At 50.7% G+C, this 15,916-nt stretch overlaps 1 protein-coding gene across 1 annotated transcript in view; it reads left to right on the forward strand.

Moving 5' to 3' along the window:
* Window positions 1–5,455, forward strand: part of KCNQ4 (potassium voltage-gated channel subfamily Q member 4) — a 78,091-nt gene extending 72,636 nt beyond the window's left edge. The window contains 3 exon segments of the mRNA XM_020983549.2: window positions 1,832–1,963; window positions 2,542–2,683; window positions 3,263–5,455. Coding sequence (XP_020839208.2) covers window positions 1,832–1,963; window positions 2,542–2,683; window positions 3,263–3,481 — 493 coding nt within the window. The 3' untranslated portion in view covers window positions 3,482–5,455.
* The last annotated feature ends 10,461 nt before the right edge of the window (window positions 5,456–15,916 follow it).

Below are 15,916 nucleotides of genomic sequence, written 5' to 3' on the forward strand. Positions count from 1 at the left end.
CCCAGCCATATTTGTCTCTTCCTCCTCCTTTTTTTCTTCTTCCTGCTTCTTCCTTATCTTTCTTCTTCTCCTCCTCCTTATCTTTTCTCCTCCTCCTCCTCCTCCTCCTCCTCCTCCTCCTCCTCCTCCTCCTCCTCCTCCTTCTTCTTCTTCTTCTTCTTCTTCTTCTTCTTCTTCTTCTTCTTCTTCTTCTTCTTCTTCTTCTTCTCTTCCTCTTCTTCTTCTCCTCCTTCTCTTCCTCCTCCCTCTTCTTCTTCCTTCCTTCTTTCCTTCCTTCTTTCTCCTCCTCCTCCTCCTTCTCTCTCTTGCTCTCTCTCTATTTGATTTTTTTTTTGTTCTCCCTATTTCTGTCTCTGTAACCCTGTCTATTCCTTTGTTTCTGTCTCCGGCTCTCTTTTCCAGTTTTTCTTTCTCTCTTTGCTGTCAGTCTTTGTCGCTCTTTGTCTGCCTGCCTGCCCAAGTGTGTTTGATTGTCTTTCTGTCTCTCTGTTCCTCTCTCTCCCTTTCTGTCTTTGTGTCTCTGGCTTTCCTGGATGTCCTTCCTACCCTCAGGGTTAACAGCAGATCTCCAGCTGAAGTCTACCTTGACTCCCAGAAAAGCCTCCATGTCTCCTTTCTGCCCCCAGGCTCAAGCAAACTCCCTCTGCTCCCAAGACCCAGCTTCCTTCTCTTTTCTCACTCCCATCCTTACCTAAACATCTGACCCGAATTGTTCTTTTTTGTTTTCTGGCCCCAGAGCTCCCTGGTCCCTTCAGAGGGAGATGGAGAGGCCCCACCCACCCCCAGCTATCTGAAGCCCTGCATTCGACCACATCCTCAGTGGACAGAGAGAATTCCAGGGAGGGAAACAAGCTGGGGCTACACACCCAAATGGGCACTGGGCCCATCATTAACATACAAGACATGAGATATGATTGGACCTACCCCCAGATAACATTCCACACTGTAGACTCCCTCTGTGTGTGGGACTTTATGCTAGGCTACTGTGGGGAAAGGGGAGTGAGGTGAGGAAGGAGGAAAGTGGAGAGGAGAGGCAGCCTGTGGTGGAGAATAATGGAAAGAATTCTGGATTTGGAGATAGGAGATCTGGGTTTAAATCCTGGCTTTGTACTTACAATATGCCCTTAATAAAATCATGTACTTTCTCTTTGCTTCAGTTTCCCCATCTGTAAAAGGAGAGCACTAATCTAGATGATCTCAAAGGTCTCATCCAACTCTAAATCCTATGATCCTGTAAGATGGATGGGATGAAAGAAACCTGGTCCTGGCCCTAAGGGGGCTCACAATTTAACAAAACAGACAGGATATGAACATAAAAAAACCCACTTATGAGTCCTATGTTTGTGACCCTAGTCAAGTCACTTCCCCTTTCTTGTCATTTCCTCATCTGTGTGGTCTCTAAGATGCTTGCCAGCTCTTGATCCTATGACCCTGAGCTCAGGGCCCAAAGAGGTCTAGGAACACCATCTGGGCTGGGAGACCATAGAGGTAGGAGAGTCACTGTGGATTGGGAGTAGTCAGAGCAAGCTTCCTGGAGGAGATGAGGAACTCGTAGGAGTTAGGTCTGGGAGGATGAGAAGGCCTGAGACAAGCAGAGAGGGGTGGGAAGGACATCCCAGGCTTGCCCTGTTACCAAAGTCCAGGCAAGAGGTGTTGAGGGCTGCCATGAGGGCTAGGACAATGGGGTTGAAGAAGAGGGCCAGTTGAGAAGGTTGCTTCTGCACCCGTGCTCTGGCTTGGGCTCCGCTGCTCATTCGAACCCCTGAGTCCAGGGTTCCTGGGGACTGGGGTAGCCCTGACTCTCAGGCTCTGTCCCTGCCCACCTCCACAGGATCCTGAAATTCCTAGTAGCCAAGAGGAAGTTCAAGGAGACTCTCAGGCCCTATGATGTGAAGGATGTCATTGAACAGTACTCAGCTGGCCACCTTGACATGCTGGGCAGGATCAAGAGTCTGCAGGCCCGGTGAGTGCCCCATACCCTCTGGGGGAATCTTGGGTTGCTATACTTGGCTTGCTTCCCCACCCCACCCCCAGGAACCCCTTGCTCAAATCCGCTTCCTCCTGTCCGTCCTGAAGCACTCAAGAAGCCTTCTCAGCATGACAGAATGCTTAGCTTGGAGCCAGCCAGATCTGAATTCAAGACACTTACTTCTGTGTGACCCTGGACAAGTCATTTAACCTCTTTAGGCCTCAGCTTCCTCTTCTATGAAAGGGGGATAATAATATCCCTACTTCACAGGATTGTAGTGTGGCTTAAACGAGATAATGTATGTAAAGTGCTTTGTAGACTTTAAGGAGCTATAGTAATGTAATCTATTATTATTCCCAGCCTAAACCCACTGAGCTCTGACCCCGATCTTGTCTGGGTTCCAAGGTTAGGGCTATTCCTTCTGCTTCACATCGAGGGCTCCCCCAGTTTAGGTAGGGCTGGGTCTGGGAGAGGGGATGCTCAGGACACGGGGAGTCTCTGGGAAGGGAATCTCTGGGTACGCCTCATTTTTTCTCCTCTCTAATGGGCTTCCCTTTCTCTCTATCCTATAGTGTGGACCAGATCGTGGGCCGGGGGAGTGGGGATCGTGGGGACCGAAAGTCCCGCGAGAAGGTAGAAAAAGCTCCCTCGGATTCCGGAGAAGCCGGGGACGAGATCAGCATGTTGGGCCGCGTGGTCAAGGTGGAGAAGCAGGTGAAGAGGGAGAAGTCATATCTGGGTGACGGGGCCCTGTCTCTGCGGTGGGGACCAATTTGAGGCTTGGGGAGAAGGGACTGACTGGTGGAGGAAAAAGTCCAGGACCTCGGAGCTCAGGGAGACAGGGTCCCAAGCACCTTAAATCCAAGAGCACTGGTCCAGTTTTGGTAACTTGTCAAGGTAACCTGGGCAAGCCAATCAATCTCTCCGGGACTCAGTGTTCTCTTGCATGAACTCTAAATTCGCCGCCCTAAAGCCACGAAACCTCTAATCTTTGGCTAAACCTTACCCTCAGTCATTCCCAGCTCTGGGTCCCACCTGACCAAGTTTCACCCTCGGCTAAATCCCATCCAATTAAGCCTCACCCTCAGCCAAGCCCCGCCTCCAACCAGGTTCCATCTCAAGTTAGCCTTAAACTCCCAGGCCATCCTCATCCTGCTAAACCGCTTCCCCAGTTAAGCCTCACCCCCATCCCCAAGTTCCAACCAATGAGGACCCAGCCGTGTTAGGCCCCGCCCCCAGGTAGGCTCCAATCCCAGGTAAGCCCCAGCTCCCGCTGAGTCCTTCCCCCGGCAGGTGCAGTCCATTGAGCACAAGCTCGACCTCCTCCTGGGTTTCTACTCCCGGTGCCTGCGGGCGGGAGCTGCTTCATCTGCCAGCCTGGGCACGGTACAGGTGCCCCTCTTCGACCCGGACATCACGTCGGACTACCACAGCCCCGCAGACGCCGAGGACATCTCTGTGTCGGCGCAGACACTCAGCATCTCTCGATCGGCCAGCGCCAATATGGACTGAGGGAGGCTCCCCACTCTCCCAGGGACCGGACCTGGACTGGCCACCCAGCCTGGCACGGGCCCAGCAGGCCGCCAGGCCTCACCTGCCTGCCAGCCCTCCCACCATCCGATCTTACTTGAAAAGGCCTTCCTTCCTGAGACTCTCCCACTATTGAGCTGCCAGGACAGGGGAGGCACCCACAGCAGGCATCTCGTGGGCACCCAAGTGCCCTAGGCTGGGCAACCTCCCTCAATCTTCTGTCCCCAATTCCAGACGCTGGGCCCACCTCTGGTCACGGAGCCAGGCAGACAGGCCCTGTCAGCTTTGCCAAGGGGGCCCCGAGACTATGGAGGGCCATCCCAGGACCTGTGACTCTAGTGCCCAATGTGGGGGGTGGTCTGAGGGGTGAGTCCTTTCCCTCCACTCCCCTCCCAACAGTCATGTGGCGCCATGGACTCCCCAGACACCTTGGTCCCAGAGCAGGGATCGCTCTAACAGCTATGCAAGACTGGTTCTCTCTCATACCCCTCCCTGGAGGGGTGAGTTCTCCTGGGGAAGGCTCTGGCACTGTCAGGAGTGCTGACACCCTCCCTTCCCTACACTCCTGGGGTCGTCTGCAGGCCCCACCTCAAAGCACAGTGATCCCGCCCCTGTGGGTGGGCACCATATATGCAAACCACATTAAATATGCAACTTTCCGGCTGGACAGGGTCCATTGGGGGCTATGATCCACTCCCAGTCCAAGCTGGTCTCAGGCTGCCTCACCAGGCTCTGTCCAGCCCTAGTGGGCTGGGGCCTTGTGTACCTGCTAACATGGCCAGTGCCTCTCTTTCCCCACTGGGGCACAAGAATGGGTGAGAGCCTTATGGGCTAAGCCCCAGCCCTTCACCTCTCTTCCAGGACCCGCTTCACGGGCAGTCAGCTCCCCAGTTGTCAGGGGAAGGGCAGCCTCCTCCCAAAACAAAAACAAAAACACACTCACATTGACTCCCTTCCCACCCACAGTTTCTTCCAGGAGCCCTGACCTTGGACAACTCTGAAACTGTGGGGTGTTTGCTGTCCCAGAGAAGTGACCTCATTGAGCCCTGTGGGGGGTGGGGGAGGGTACAGACTCTGTATGGAACCTACCTACCTGATCCCCATACCTCTATACCTGATCCCCGTTTGGTAGGTTTGAAGGAGAATTGCCGTCTCCTTACCAACCAGGGTACTTTTTTCTTAAGGAACTGTCTCTGCTAGTATCCTCTGTACCCCTAGCCCCTGAATAAAGAGGGGCAGCTTGGCCGGAGGACCCCAGCAAGAGGGTGGACAGCACAGAGGGAGAAGCCTCAGGCCCCCACCCAGAGAACAGCTCACAGCACACACACTCCCACTCTGAATGCAAGAAAGGCCCCCTCCACTGCCTAGGGTCTACCCTCCAGCTATCACCACCTCCTTGGCATGTGCGCATTCTCTGACCCTGGAGCCTTCTTGGAAACATAACTTCATAGATTTTCCCCACCGCATACACATACCCTACAAAGTGGTGCGGGGGAAGAGGAGAAGGGAGACAGGGTCCTCTTACCTCCCCTAGGAGGGCAGTGCCTGGTGCTGTGCCCTGTGCCAGGGAAGGACTTTGCATCTCACACCCAGGGGCCCTGCATGCACCCCTTCTTGGGATGGGGGGGCATAGCTCCCCTCCCCCTGATGCACTCCTCCCTCCCCCTCACCCCCCGCATGCCCTCTGCATGTTGCTGACGTTTGCACCAAGAGCCTGTCCACCTCTGGCCCCTCCATGCCCTCCACTGCACTGACCCCCAGAGATCCTCCCTTGACCCAGAGATGGAGCTGGGGCTGAGACCCTCTGACCAAATGAGAGCCCAGAGTAGTCCCCTTCCCCCCCATCCCCCACCGCGATCGAGGTTCCCCCACCAACCTGGTTCTCGGACATGCAAGTACCTCACTTTGTTAACTTCATTAACTTATTGGTTTCATTAAAGTTTTCAGTAGAAGGTGGTTGGCCTTGGCTCTGTTAATTGGTTGGGGGATGGTGGTCCTGTACTCAGGCTCCTAGGGGGAGCAGGGGAAGGCACTGGGGCAGGGGACGTAGGGATCATCTAGCCCCTAGCACTGGGTGCTAGGGACACAAACATGAACAAAGAAAACCATCCTTTCCTTAAGAAGCTTACAAGGAGCATTGCTCTCATCTCAAAGAGGGGCAGATGCATGTCGTTGTTCACTTATGACCAACTCTCTGTGACCTCATTTAAAGTTTTCTTGGTAAAGATACTGGAGTGGTTTGCCATTTCCTTCTCCAGCCCATTTTACAGATGAGGAAAATGAGGCAAACAGGGTTCAGTGACTTGCTCAGGGTCACAAAGCTAGGGAGTGTTTGAGGCCAAATTTGAACTCAGGAAGAGGAGTCGTCCCAACTCCAGGCCCAGCACTCTATCCACTATCCCACCAAAGGGCATTCCCCTCATCCCAAATAGGGGCCAGAGGCATGACATGTGAACTCATTAGTAAAATCCCAGATAGAAGTGATGGGAGCAAAAAAGAGATCTGGGCTAGGGGCTCTAAGAAAATTTGAGGAGGGGAACAACATGCCCACCTTGGGGGAGGAATCTGGGAAGGCTTCATGGAGGAGGTGGTACCAAAGGTGTGCCTTAAATGAAGAGAAGGACGCTGAAAGGCAGAGATGGTTACAGCTAGAAGGTGTTACAGGAGCTTACTAGGGATATCTGTCCAAAAGTATAGGCAGGAGATGGAATGTCAAGCTCAGAGAATAATCTTAGTATGATGGGCCTGGAATACAGAGTTTGTGTTGGGGAGTATTGGGAAGTCAAGGCTGAGAAGATTATATTTTATCCCATAGTCTTTGGTCCTCTTCTATTTCTTTCATTCCATGTTCTAAGGGCCCTCCCAGCTCTGACATCCTGTGTTCTAAAGGCCCTCCCAGCTCTGACCTTCTGTGTTCTAATGTTCTTTCCAGCCTTGATCTATGAGTCTAAGGAGAGCCCACCTTCCCTCCATGCTCACCTCTTTTGGACATAGCCTCTCTCTGTTTCTCCCTTCCCTCTCAATTGCTCACACCAGGAGTGTGATGATACCTGTTTAACAACCAGTCCAGCCCTGATTTGTGTCACTTGCAGATTTCCATGGTGTAAACACTCACACTGAAGATCTAGTGAACAGGTCTCATGCAAACTCCAACGCTCTCCTGACTCACATACAGTGTACACTAGGTGCTCACAAAATAACTGTGGAGTGAGAAGGAGCCTGAGGCTCAGAGGCTTGTGTTCTAATCTGAGCACTGCTTCCAGCTCCCTAGCAAATCGACCTGCCTTGTCCATTCATTAACCTGGCTATGGCAGCCCGTGCAGCCCCATGGTGGTGCCAATGAACTGCCTGGGGATGGCCCCTAGAGGAGCCTGCCCCGGGCCTGAGGTGATGCCCTGTCCTGTTGTCCTAAGAGGCTTCCTTCCTCAAACTGTCCTGACATCTGCCATCCAGAGCAGCAGGGACTTCCTCCCTAACCCATTACTGGTGAAACCCTGGAAACGCCTTGGTGCTCACCCAGTTATGGGCCCGTGGGGGTTCTCTCCCTCTTTTGCCTCCAGCTCCTCTGTCTATCTCCGTCCAAGGGCTCTCCTCCTGCCCCCAGCTCCACATTCAAGTGCACCAGCTTCCTGGCTGTCCTGCACACCCACCCAGCCCTGCTCACCCTAGCCCCGACCAACTCCTGCTTGGGCTGCTGGGTTTCAGGGGGACATCAGGGACACTGGCTTCACAGGGGTTGCTGCTTAGCTTGGCAGCCCTCAAGTCTTCTGAGAGTCCTTCTAGCCTTGATGGAAGCATTCATCTTTGAGATGAATGAAGGAACACAGTCTGGGAAGGGAAGGAAGAGGAGAAGAGGTGAGGAGAAGAGGAAAAGGGGGGAGAAGAGTAGAGAGGAGAGGGAGGAGATAAGAGGAAAAGAAGAAGAGAAGAGAGGAGGGAGAGGAGAGAAGAGGAAAAGGGAGGGGAGGAGAGGAGAAAGGAGGAGGGAAGAGGGGAGGAGAGGGGAGGGAAGCAGAGGAGAAGGGTGGAGAAGAGAGGAAGAGGAGAAGAGAGGAGGGGGAAAGAGTAGAGAGGAAATGGGAGGAGGTAAGAGGAAGAGGAGAAGAGAGGAGAGGAAGAGGGGAAGGGAGAGGAGGAGGAGGAGAAGAGGGGAGGAGAGGAGAGGTGAAGGGCGGAGAAGAGAGAGGAGGAGAAGGAAGGGGAGGAGAGGAGAGAAGGGTAGAAGAGGGAAAAGGAGAAAGGAGGAGAGGGGAGGAAAAGGGAGGGGAGGAGAGAAGATGGGACATGACCTCTATCTTCTAGTATTTCAAGAGTTATAGCATGGAAGAAGGACTTAAGCCTAGGTGGTCCCAACTCCAAGGGTGCCCCTCTATCCCCTACACCATGCTGTTGGAGGTTACCATTATATGTTTGTTACCTGCACCTATAGGGGCGAGGCAGGGGAAGAGATATCTTGGAGTGGGCTGGGTTTGACATCATGAAGTTCTGCTTGGCCCTGAAGGGCAGAATGGGTGGAAGCTGCAAAGAGGTAGATTTAGGCTCAGTGTCAGGAAAGACCACCCCACCCCCAACCAAAGTGTTCCTGGCTGCCCCAAGCTGCAGTAGGATCTGCCTTATTAGAGGTCTTCGAGCAGAGACCGGAAGACCGCTTGTCAAATACTGTACATTCTAGTGGAGCTTCTTGGCCAGGTATGGGGTGGAATTTAATTCTCAGATTCTATGATTTTGTCAGAGGTGAGATTTGAACCCAGGCCTTCTTTACTCAGCCTAGCTCTTTATCCACTCCCCCTCACTGTTCCTAGAAGTGTGGTTGATAACACATTCTATAATAAGAACCTCCATTTCTTGGAGGCAGTTCAGGTAGTGGATGGAGGGTCAGCTTGGAGGTGGGAGGACCTCAGAAGGAGTGAAGCCCTACTTCTGACACATCATGGCTCTGTGATACTGAGCATGCTGGTCAACCTCTCAGTGCCTCAGGCAACTCTAGACCTGTATATTAGAAATAAGTTGTTCATTTGTATCAGTAATGGAAGTTCCCACACACCAGTGAAATCATGGTCTGGAGCACCCCCACCCCCCACTCCCAACCATCCTCCCATGACTAAAGGACAATGCTTACAAGGAATTTCCCTCTTATTTATAGCAACTCTTCTAGTGATGGCAAAGAATTGGAAACTGAGGGAATGCCCATCAAGTTGGGAATGAACAAGTTATAGTGTATAAATGTTATGGAATACTATTGTGCTGTAAGAAATAATGAAGAGGATGGTTTCAGAGAAGCCTTGGAGGACTTGGATGAACTGATGCAAAGTGGAGTTGTTGCACTCTCATGGGGTGTCTTAGCAGCACCATCTCAAAGATTTCAGTCAGCCTACCTCTAATCCAAGCACAGGCATTTATTGAGCCGGGGGCAGCTTTATTAGGATTCCATCAGAGTGAACAGAAGGAGGAGAACAGTAAATACAATTACAACAATATTGTAAAACATCAACTCTGAAAGACTTAGTAACTAATCAACACAATGACCCGCCATAATTCCAAAGGAGTCGTGACAAAACATGCCAGCCCCCTCCAGACAGAGAGTGAGGGCGCTCAGAGAACAGATGCAAACAGGTTTGGCTCCCCCAACCCCTTTTCTTTTCTTCTTTCATTTCTCTCTCTTTTCCACTTCCCTTCCCTTTTTCCTTTTCTTTCCTTCTGTCTCTGGAATTTGTTTTGTTTGACTATACATAGTTGCAATGGGTTTTGGACTTTTTTTTTTGCCTTTTCAGAGGATAAGGGAAGGGGAAGTAGAAGAAAGAAAATTTGAACCTGAAAATAAAATCAAATTGAATTTAAAAAAAACAACATGGTTTCAACCTATCTTTCCAGCCTCATTATATGCTATTCCCTTCATATACTCTACAGTCCAGCCAAATTGCTCTCCTTACTGCTCCTCACACATAATCTCCCATCTCCCATCTCTGGGCCTTTGCCTAGGCTGTCCCTTATATTCCCTTCTTACTTCCACTTCATAGAAATTACTGTTTCTAAGAAATTACTAGTTTTCTTCAAAGCTCAACTCAAATTCCATCTCCTACAGAAAGCATCCACTTGTGTTTATTTTTGTATGTATTTAGCTTTTTACATGTAGTTCTCCCTTATTAGAATCAGAATTAGATGCTTGAGGGCAGGAACTATTTCGTTTTTGTTTTTGTTTTTTACCCCAGAACAGAACTTAACATTAATAAGCACCTCAGTTTACTAATTTGTAAAGGGGGCATAGTTTAAAAGCATTTATTAAACGTTTATTATTATTTATATTTATTATATTATATTTATTTATATTTGTATATTTGTATTTATTGCTATATGCCAGACACTGAGTTAAGCACTGAGAATACAAATACAAAAGTGAGACAGATGGTTCCCGTCCTCAGGGAGCTTATGCTCTAATAAGGAGGGCACATCATGCGAGTTCCTTAAGAGCAAGGATTGTCTTCTGCCTTCTTTGTATCCTTCACACTTAATATGCTGCCTGGTGTATGATAGGTGCTCAAAAATGCTCGTTGACTGACTGAGGGATAACACATACATGGGAGTCGTGGCCAGGAAAGGGAGCAGCTGGGAAGTTGTAGGAATAGTGAGTTGGTTCATAGGGCAAGATGATTTACTTCTCTCCCCTCCCCTCTCTCCTCTCCTCCCCTCTCTTCCCCTCCCCTCTCTTCCCTCCCTCCCCTCCCCTCTCCTCCTCCCTCTCCTCTCCTCCCTCCCTCCCCTCCCCTCCCCTCCCCTCCCCTCCCCTCTCCTCTCCTCTCCTCTCCTCCACTCTTCTCTCCCCCTTCCCTCTCTCCCCCCTCCCTCCCCTCCCTTCTCTTCTCCTCTCCTCTCCCCCTCCCTTCCCTTCCCCTCCCCTCTCCCCCCTCCCCTTCCCCTCTCTTCTCCTTCCCTCCCTTCCCCTCCCCTCCCTTCCTTCCCTTCCCCCTCTCTTCTCCTTCCTTCCCTTCCCCTCCCCTCTCCTTCCCTTCCACTTTACCTCTCCCCTCTTCTCCCTCTCCTCTGCTCCCCCTTCCCTCTCTTCTCCTCTCCTCTCCTCCCCTCTCCCCCCCTTCCCTCCCTTCCCCTCCCCTCCCCTCTCCTCTCTTCATGGATTTCATTTGATTACTGTAACTAGAGCACAAGGTGGAGAAGGAAGTGGAAGAAGATGTATCCTGGCAGTTGCTGCAGGGTAGAAGGCAAGATGTTGAGAGTGGATGGGATATGAAGACCATGGTCTGATGGTCTGCTCTAGGGCCTGGAGCCAGCTAGACCTGGAGAGTTATGCTTGTTCCTCTGGTTTATTGTTTAGAAACCACTGCAGATCTCACAGCACTGTGGAAATGTGTACTACCATTCCAGAAAGCATCAGCAGGTTCTCAAACTCAGGCTTGATTTCAGATTCAATGTTCTTTTCACATGGCCTCCCTTATTTAAAAAAAAAAGTCCCTTCGCTCCTCTGAGACTCAGTTTCCCCATCTCTGCAGTGAAGGGGTGGGGCTGGAGCTAGATAGTCTCTAAGGGTCCTCTTGCTGTATCCAGTTGGGGGCAGGTGGGGCTGGGCCGTGAAGACCGGTCTCCAAAGTTGTCCCAGGTGTCTCATTCTTATCCACCGCTGGAGGGCAGCAGAAACCAGCCGTTGGAACCATAGCCTCAGGTCTATGGTCATCTGGGGGCGCTAGGTGCTCAGAACATCCTAGCTGAGGAGATGGGCTGACTGGCTCGGGTCAGGGAACAGAGACCCTGCCAGGAGGGCAGCTTGGGAACCTTGCACTCAGCGCCCGCCCGGGCTGAGGCTGAGCCCCGGTCCTTTTGCTAGGTCTAGCCTCTCCTTGTGGTTACTAGGCGGGCAGGGGTCCTTCCAGTGTTGGGCATCTTCCCCTGTTGGAGGGAGGGGAGTCACTGATAATGGTCATGTGGAGCCCAGGTGACCCCTGGGAAGGGGCAGGGAGAAAGGCCAGGGAACAAAGTCTAGCGTGGTGTAGCTTGGTTTGATATGCTAGTCTACACCCATGCCTGCTCTCCTAAGAAACAGGATCCCACCGGGCCTTGGCGAACTCACTGAACAGGATAGAGCTCACGGAATTACAGGATTTAGCAGTAGAATTAACCTTAGAGACATCTAGTCCAAGGAGTTCTTCACATTTTCTGTATCATGGACCCTTGGTAGCTGGGTAAAGCCTGTGTACTCCTTCCCTAAATCACATTTTTAAATTCAGCAAGTAAAATACATAGGCTTAAAAATGAAACCAATCAAATTGAAGGGATCAAAGTATTTTTTTTAAACCCAAGTTCGCATACAGCAGGGTAGGAAGCCCTCATCTAGTCTCACCCCTTTATTTTATGGAAGGGAAACCGAGGCCCTGAGATGGGAATTGACTTGTCCAAGGTCACATAGCCCATCAGTGGCAGCATCAGGATTCAAATCTAAGCACTCTGATTCCAGATCCAGCATTTTTCCTTGAGCCCAAACCTCCTTCCCACCCCTGGAGGATGCAGGGGGGCAGAGGTATGGCCACAGACTGCAGACATCCTAGCTTCTGCAGCCAAGGCTGATGCGTCGGGGGAAAGGGACCACCAGGCCCAGACCACACTGTCAGAAAGAGAGGGAACCCAGGCATGGTTGCCTGGAGACCTTCTCCCTGCCCTCCCCCACCCCCGCCCCCTCAGGAGGGAGTCCCAGTTGGTCCAGCTCTGGTCTCCCACCCAGGGCCTGGGCACAAAGGGGCCTTTGTCTCCCCAAGGGTCCCCTCTGGGCTTAGGAAGAGAATGGTCCATTCTGATGTCCCCTAGCAGCTGTGCCCTGGGTGAAGGGAGAGGATGGAGATTTCCTGGCTGCAGGGTATAGTGAGGCCACTGCCAGCACCCTGTGGCTGAGAGTCAGGAGAACGCAGTTCCAGACCTGGCTTAGTCATTGACTTTCTGGGTGACTTTAGGTGAGTCATTTCCCCTTCTGCAGCCCTTGGTTTCACCATCTGTAAGACAGACGAGATGCTCCCTGCCCCAACCTGACACTCAGGAATAAGAGAATGGGCAAGAAGGAAAATGCTTTGCGCAGTGGAAGATGGTGTCATGGGAAGGATGGTCCTAATAACAGCAATTCCTGTCGAGTCAAGTTAAGGCTCCAAGCATTAACACGGGAGCCCACAGCACTTTAAGGTTTATAAAGCACTTTCCTCACAGGAGCTCTGCAAGGGAGGAGAGCACATTTTACGGTCAAGGATATGGCACCCCAGAGGGGGAACCCACTTGATCACATGGTTAGTTGGCAGCAGAGTCAGGACCCAAGTGCCACATTGTTCAATGAATTGAAAAGCAGAAGACTCAGGTTCAAGTCCTAGCTTGAGGACTTATGGTGCTGGTCTGGATGGGGCCACTAAACCGCACATAAAGACTTAGAAAACCACACATTAACATTATCTGTGTTCTATTGACTTCTTGTTCATTTTGTTAAATATTTATACAGGTAAGAGGAGCAGTAGATTAGAGCTCCTGGGCCTGGAGTTAGGAAGAAGATCTGAGTTCAAATTTGAGCTCAGACTCTTACTAGCTGCGTGACCCTGGCCACGTCACTTAATCTCTGCTTGCCTCAGTTTCCTTATCTGTAAAATGGGGACAACAAGAGTCCCTACCTCCCAGGGTCGTTGTAAAGACTGAATGAGATAATGATTACAAAGTGCTTAGCACCGTGCCCGGCACACAGTAACTGCTATATAAAAAGGCTAATTGTTATTTTCCATTTACTGCTTTCCATTTAATCTAGTTTGGGTTTCACTTGGGAGAATTGCAGGGCTGCGACTCTGTGTTTGACACCTCTGGTCTAGACGGTCTCTAAGGTTCCTGTGATCCCAAACTCTCCATCCTGTGTTGAAGCGCTGGACTCAGAAAACGTGATCTCTAAGGTTCCATTAATTCCCACTTCCTCTAAGGTCCGTCCCTTCTCTCGGATGTCTGCAATCTCACTAGCAAAGTGACTCCCTCCTGTCTGTCTGCAAACATGCTCGAGTTTCCCTAATCCTAAGAAGAGGCCTCTTTTGACCATTGCCGCCTCCACTCGCTCCCCCTTCTAAGTGGCCAGTATAATCTTTGTCAGACAGAGAACCATTTGGTTGTGTCCCTGTTGTTGTTCAGTTGTTTCAGTCGTGCCTGACTCTTCATGACCCCGTTTGGGGTTTTCTCAGCAAAGGTACTGGAGTGGTTTGCCATTTTCTTCTCCAGCTCATTTTACAGATGAGGAAACTGAGGCAAAAAGAATTAAGTGACTTGCCCAGGGTCACACAGCTGTGTCTGAGACTGAATTTGAACTCAGGTCTTCCTGACTCCAGGCCTGGTGCTCTATCCACTGAGCCACCTAGCTGCCCCATTTGTGTCCCTCCTCTGCCCCAAATCTTAAGTGGTTACCTATCACCTACCCAGTCAAGTTCAAAATTCTTGACCTGGCATTCAAGGCTTTTCCCCAGTCTGGTGCTATCTTCCCTTTTCAGCCTTATCCTGTATCACTTCCTTCCAAGAACACTCCACTCCTGTTCCCCATCTCTGGGCCTTTGCTTATTGCCCCATATGCTGGGCATGTCCTCCTTCCCTTTCTTCATTTTTCCTACCCGTTTTTTAAAAGCTTGGCCCAAATGGAAGCTCCTTTGAGCTCCATGAAGTCGCTCCTGATCCCCTAGGTTCAGTAGCTGCCTTGCCCGCTCAGACCTCATGTAGTTTTCTGCGTATTCCTGATGCCCACACCGTGTAATATTGCCAGTGTTATTTAGAGAGTTATCCTATCTGCACTAGAGTGGGAGCCCCAGGAATCTGCACCTTCCTTACTGCTACCACAGCGCTGCACACACAGAAGTTGCTTAGTAGAAATGAGTCATCTTACCTAGTCTAACCATCTCACTTTACAGAGGAGGAGACTGAGAAGTGACTTACCCAAGGTCACACAGGAAAGCAGTGAAAGTCTGAACAAGGGTGAGGACCCAGGTCTTCCTAGTTCTTGGTGCTCTGGCCTGGGCTTTCTTCCATGCCTTCTACAGAAAGGGTCTGGGGTCAAGGGCTGTCGGGGTGGGGCAGGAAGGGTTAATCATGCCCCTGCTCAGGATACAAAGGCAGGAAGCAAAGGGCAGTGCCTAGGGTTCTCAGCCATTTTCTTCGTCATCTTCAAAGGGTCCCAGACATGCTCATTGTACACCTCCCTTCTCATCTCCATCTACCCCAGTGCTGGGTACTTTAGGCTAAGTAACTTACTGGGAGAGAGGTCAGGGTGGGGTGCTGTGAGAATGCTATCTGACTAGGTCCTCCCAGGTATGGGGGGGCTGTTAGGTGGGATGGAGATCAGAGTATGAGTCATTCTGACCCTAGAGCAGGGAAGGGGTCATGTGGAAGAAGGAAATGTATGTATTTAGGGGGGAAGGGTCTTCCGGTCTTCCCCCTCCCTTTTCTGCGGTGCCTGAGTAACATATGAGTCACCACAGATTCCAATGGAGCCAGTTTAAGGCCAAACTCTTTGTCAGTAGAGACATTGATCCTCTGGTCTGACCCCTAATAAAGACACAGGCAGGCAGACAGACTTGTAGGCAGGCAGACAGACAGGCAGGCAGAAAGGCAGGCAGGCCAGCAGGCAGGCACCTATCAGTTGCCTGGAATGGGAGAAGGAGCCTAGGGAGGACATGGGTAGATTTACTCCAGAAGGTCAGAAGTGTATTGTGCTTGTAAACAAGCATAGCAATATTATTACTATTTTCATTGTTCAGTCATTTTTCAATTATGTCCAACCCTTTTGGGGTTTTCTTGGCAGAGATGCTGGAGTGGTTTGCCATTTCCTTCTCCAGTTCATTTTATGGATGAGGAAACTGTGGGAACCAGGGTGAAGTGACTTACCCAGGGTCACATAGCTAGGAAGTGTCTGAGGCCAGATTTGAACTCATAAAGATGAGTGTTCCTAACCCTGGGTCCCAGGGCTTATCTACTGTACCACCTATCCGTCTGTTGTTACTACTACATTGAGATATATATCTATAAAAAACAAAAGCTGTATGTAACAGATTCATGGTATCATATAATCCCAATTTTCTGACCATCTTCATATATGAAATATTTATTCTTGCTGATGATTTTCTAATTGATAATTAAAAAAAATTTTTTAAGTATGTACACGTGTGATGGGGCTGGGTCAGAAGATGAGAACTCTAGAAGCCTTGCCATGATCAACTGCCCTATTTGAGGGGCAGAATGATGTAGTGGGAAGAACCTTGGCAGAAGACCTGACTTTGTCACTTACTGAACCTGATTCAATCGCAGTGTCATAGAATGTCACAGCTAGAAAGGGACCTCTGAGATCTTCTGGTCCAAGCCAGTCATTTGACAGAGAAGAGAACTTTGGCTCAGGGAGGGAAGAGGCCTTGCCCGGGGTCA

This window comes from Phascolarctos cinereus, unplaced genomic scaffold (assembly GCF_003287225.1).
Source record: "Phascolarctos cinereus isolate Bilbo 61053 unplaced genomic scaffold, phaCin_HiC Scaffold_726;HRSCAF=1367, whole genome shotgun sequence".
In the NCBI taxonomy this organism is placed as follows: domain Eukaryota; kingdom Metazoa; phylum Chordata; class Mammalia; order Diprotodontia; family Phascolarctidae; genus Phascolarctos; species Phascolarctos cinereus.